Here is a 3,855-nt window from a genome sequence, read left to right as displayed (position 1 = left end):
CCTTTTATTCTCTTTGTTTATTTGATCATCTCGCCTAATTATAATCCATATAGTTTTAAGTTCGGTCGGGACCCACAGTTGTGAACCTCGAAGAGTGCCTAAAACCTTCTCATTGAGGTAATTTGAGCCCTTACCCGATCTTTGGTGAAGTTGACTAGTCAAAACAGAGTTACTTGCAAATAGGTGCCCTAGTGCACCTTAAAAATCATTAGGTGGCGACTCATCTTCTTTTAACATCCTATCTTCCATCCAAAAGAGTTGTGACACGTCGAGGCCCGCTTTCGCGAGAAAACAGGGCTCGACACCTCGTAATATCTATCTGCGTCCAGTACCGAGTGCATAAGCTGTACGATCGTACTGGAGTCCGATCCTTTTATTTCCGTAGATGATCCAAGGTTAGCTAGTGCATCTGCTTCTGCATTATCTTCCCTCGGGATATGCGTAATTGACCACTCTCGGAACCAAGCGAGCAGAGCCTGAACCTTCATTACGTATTATTGCATGCATTCCTCTTTGACTTCGAATATCCCGTAGACCTGGTTTACCTCCAACTGGGAGTAACATTTGATTTCTATGACCTCAAGTTCAGTCCCCGGGCCAATTCGAGCCCTGTAATCAAAGCTTCATGCTCTGCTTCATTGTTAGTCAGAGGAACAATTCTTATGGCATGCCTTAGGGTTTTTCCCGAAGGAGTGGTTAAAACTATGCCGAGCCCGGATCCCTTCACGTTGGAAGCTCCGTACGTGAATAGGGTCCAAACTTCTAATGTCGATTTTGACACCATCAGTGCTTCTTTGGAAGCCAAAGGTAATAGCCCCGAACTGAAATCGGCCACAAAGTCGTCCAAGACTTGTGACTTAATCGCAGTCCTAGGCATATATTCTATGTCAAATTCACTCATTTTGATGGCCCACTTGGCCAGCCTATCCAAAATTTTGGGTTTATAAAGAATATTCCTTAGGGAAATGTGGTCAACATGGATATCAGATGATGACATTGGAAATAAAGCCTAAGCTTTCGAGCGGCGATTACGAGATCTAGGGCAATGTTTTCCAAATGTGGGTAGCGAGTTTCTTCTCCCGTTAGAATTTTACTAACGTAATAAATAGAAGATTGCGTACCTTCATTCCAACGGACTAAAATGGCACTTATCGCTACCTCCGAGACCGCTAAGTATATCAGCAGTTGTACATGGAGCAGGCATCGAGTAAAATCATTAACTATTGACCGATCGCCGCATCAATCATTTGATCAATATTTGGCAATGGGAACGAGTCTTTTGGGCACGCCCTATTTAAGTCCTTATAGTCTACACACATGAAAAATTTATTTTTCTTCATTGGAACTACAACTACGTTAGCTAGCCAGTCAGAATTCTTTACCTCTCGATGTCAAGCAAGCGAGTTACCTCTTCTTTGACAAATTTGTTTCTGACCTCGGCAATAGGAAATTTTTTCTGTCTTACTGGAGGATACTAGGATCCAAGCTTATCTTGTGTACAACCACTTCTGGCGGGATACCTTCATATCCGCATGCGACCATGCAAAACAATCAATATTAAATTTAAGAAATTCAATAAATCCATACCTGAGTTCGGGGTGCAGTCCTGTCCCCAAGTGGAACTTCCTCTCCAGGAACTTTTCGAACAATGCGACTTGTTCAAGTTATTTCGATGTGGAATTTGTTGCGTCTGTCTCTTCTGCTACCTAGAAATACCTTGGCACCTGATTGGATTCCGACGGCTCTTCCCCCTGATTGACTTCTTTAGGCTAGGGAGCAGGCGTCGGTTCCTGTAATTGCTATGCCGCATGCTCCTTCCCTTTGCTGCTGGAAACTAAGATCGCATTCATTTCTCTCACTGTCAGTTGGTCTCCTCTTAATTTTTTAATCCCATTAAGAGTTGGGAATTTCAGCAGCTCATGATATGTTAATGGCACAACCTTCATCTCGTGCAACCATGGTCTCCCCAAGATGATGTTGTAACCCATATCGTCGTCCTCTAATACATTTAAATATATTACCAACGCATCATTATGTGGTAGCATCAATCCATCTTCATCTTCCTCTGTGAAAGTAATGTCGTCTTCAGCGACTTCTGAGGGTCTCTTGCTGTGGGTCACTGACACCTTCGTCTTTTTTGCCGCCTAGAATGTAACCCCGTTAATCTCATTTCCCCCATAAATCATGTTGATCATAAGGTGTGGGGATCTTCTCTTGATTTTGAAGGTTATGCATTATCATGATTGCGATTGTAGTTGATTTTAGCCCGGTCACTTACAAATTTCCTGAGATGGCCGTTTTTCAGCAATGTCGCCACCTCTTCGCGCAGATGCTGACAGTCCTCAGTCCAATGACCATTTGTCTCGATGTATTTGTACCACAAATTAGGATCCCTTTGGCTGGGATCAGATCTCAATGGCTTCGAGAACCGTGCTTCTTTGATATTCCACATAGCCGACACCATCTCCACTATGCTGACGTTAACGGTGTACTCGAAAAGCTTGGGATGGGAGGAATCTCGAGAACCCGATGTCTCCTTGTCCTGCAATGACCTGTTGTTCCACCTGTGATCAGAGCTCCTATCGGTGACGAATCTATTCGCCGACCGAAAACCTATGTCGCGCCCTTCAGCCCGTTCATAGGTCAAAAATTGCCCCTCAAAGATCGTCGATCTGTGTTGAAATCATATTTCGATTTCTCTTTATTCTTCTCCCGGTATCGACCCTTGGTTGATGACGGGAAACCGAGCTGATCATCCTCGATTCTTAACTTTGATTCGTACCAGTTGTAAACATCTGCCCATGTTGTCTCTTGGAACTCGAGCAGATTTTTCTTCAATTTTCGAGAAGCATCAAAACTCCTCAAATTCAGATCTTTAGTAAATGCTTCAGCTACCCATTTATTCGGTACGGCTGGTAGCAACATCCTTTCCTTCTGAAATCTGATCACAAATTCCCGCAGCAACTCGGATTCTCCTTGTGCAATCCTGAATATGTCGGCCTTTCGGGCATGTACCTTTCTGGCCCCGGCATGGGCCTTGATGAAAGAGTCCACGAGCATCTCAAAGGAGTCTATGGAGTGCTCAGGCAAAAGCGAATACCATGTCAGGGCTCCCTTCATAAGGGTCTCCCCGAATTTCTTTAATAAGACAGATTCAATCTCGTGGGGAGCTAAATCGTTCCCATTCACCGTCGTTGTATAGGTGGTGATATGCTCATGGGGATCTAAAGTCCTATCATACTTTTGCACATCTGGCATTTTGAATCGCTTCAGGATCAACTCTGTTGCCGCGCTCGGTTTGAATGGCAATTGTGTGTACTTCTTTGAGTCTGGCCTTTTCAGCACTGGTGGTGTGCCCGAAATTTAATCCATTCGAGCGTTTATCTCCCTCATGAACCGCATGAGTTCGGTTTTAAAGGGATCATTCTCGTTGTTGTTACCGGATCCGCTATCGTTCCCCCCGGTCCCAGTGAAACTGACCTCACCCCTCGGGGTGTTGTTGTCCACCCTCTGCGTTGTTTGATTTGCGGGAACACTGGGAGGAAATGGACCTCGTCCATTCACGTTGTTGGAAGCACCCAACAATGCCTGCTTCAGCTCTGTCACAACCTTATTCTATCATGTGAGATGGCCTATAATAGCCTATTGTTCCTCCTTCAAGATCCTTACTGTTTCGACGACGTGCTCGTCTTTAGTATCATCAGGAGTTTCCTCTCGAACATGTCGTGGATATTGCCCGCCGTGAACCAATGTGGCCTCTTTCCTCTCGTTGCCGGTATCGCTGATGGAATCTTCGAGCTGAGGCTGATTTCCTTGGGCCTCAACGTTGTGTGTGTTGTTGATACTATTATCTGT

General features: G+C 44.8%; 1 protein-coding gene across 1 annotated transcript; it reads right to left on the bottom strand.

Annotated features, from left to right (window-relative positions):
- Window positions 1–2,643: 2,643 nt before the first annotated feature.
- On the bottom strand, window positions 2,644–3,258 carry LOC138904424 (uncharacterized). The gene has a single exon (XM_070192924.1). It carries the CDS (start codon window positions 3,256–3,258, stop codon window positions 2,644–2,646), a length of 615 nt encoding a protein of 204 aa, XP_070049025.1.
- Between the last annotated feature and the right edge of the window lie 597 nt (window positions 3,259–3,855).

This window comes from Nicotiana tomentosiformis, chromosome 2, assembly GCF_000390325.3.
Source record: "Nicotiana tomentosiformis chromosome 2, ASM39032v3, whole genome shotgun sequence".
Lineage (NCBI taxonomy): Eukaryota > Viridiplantae > Streptophyta > Magnoliopsida > Solanales > Solanaceae > Nicotiana > Nicotiana tomentosiformis.
The sequence above is the reverse complement of the archived record's forward strand: the minus strand, read 5'-3'. Positions and strand labels throughout refer to the sequence as shown.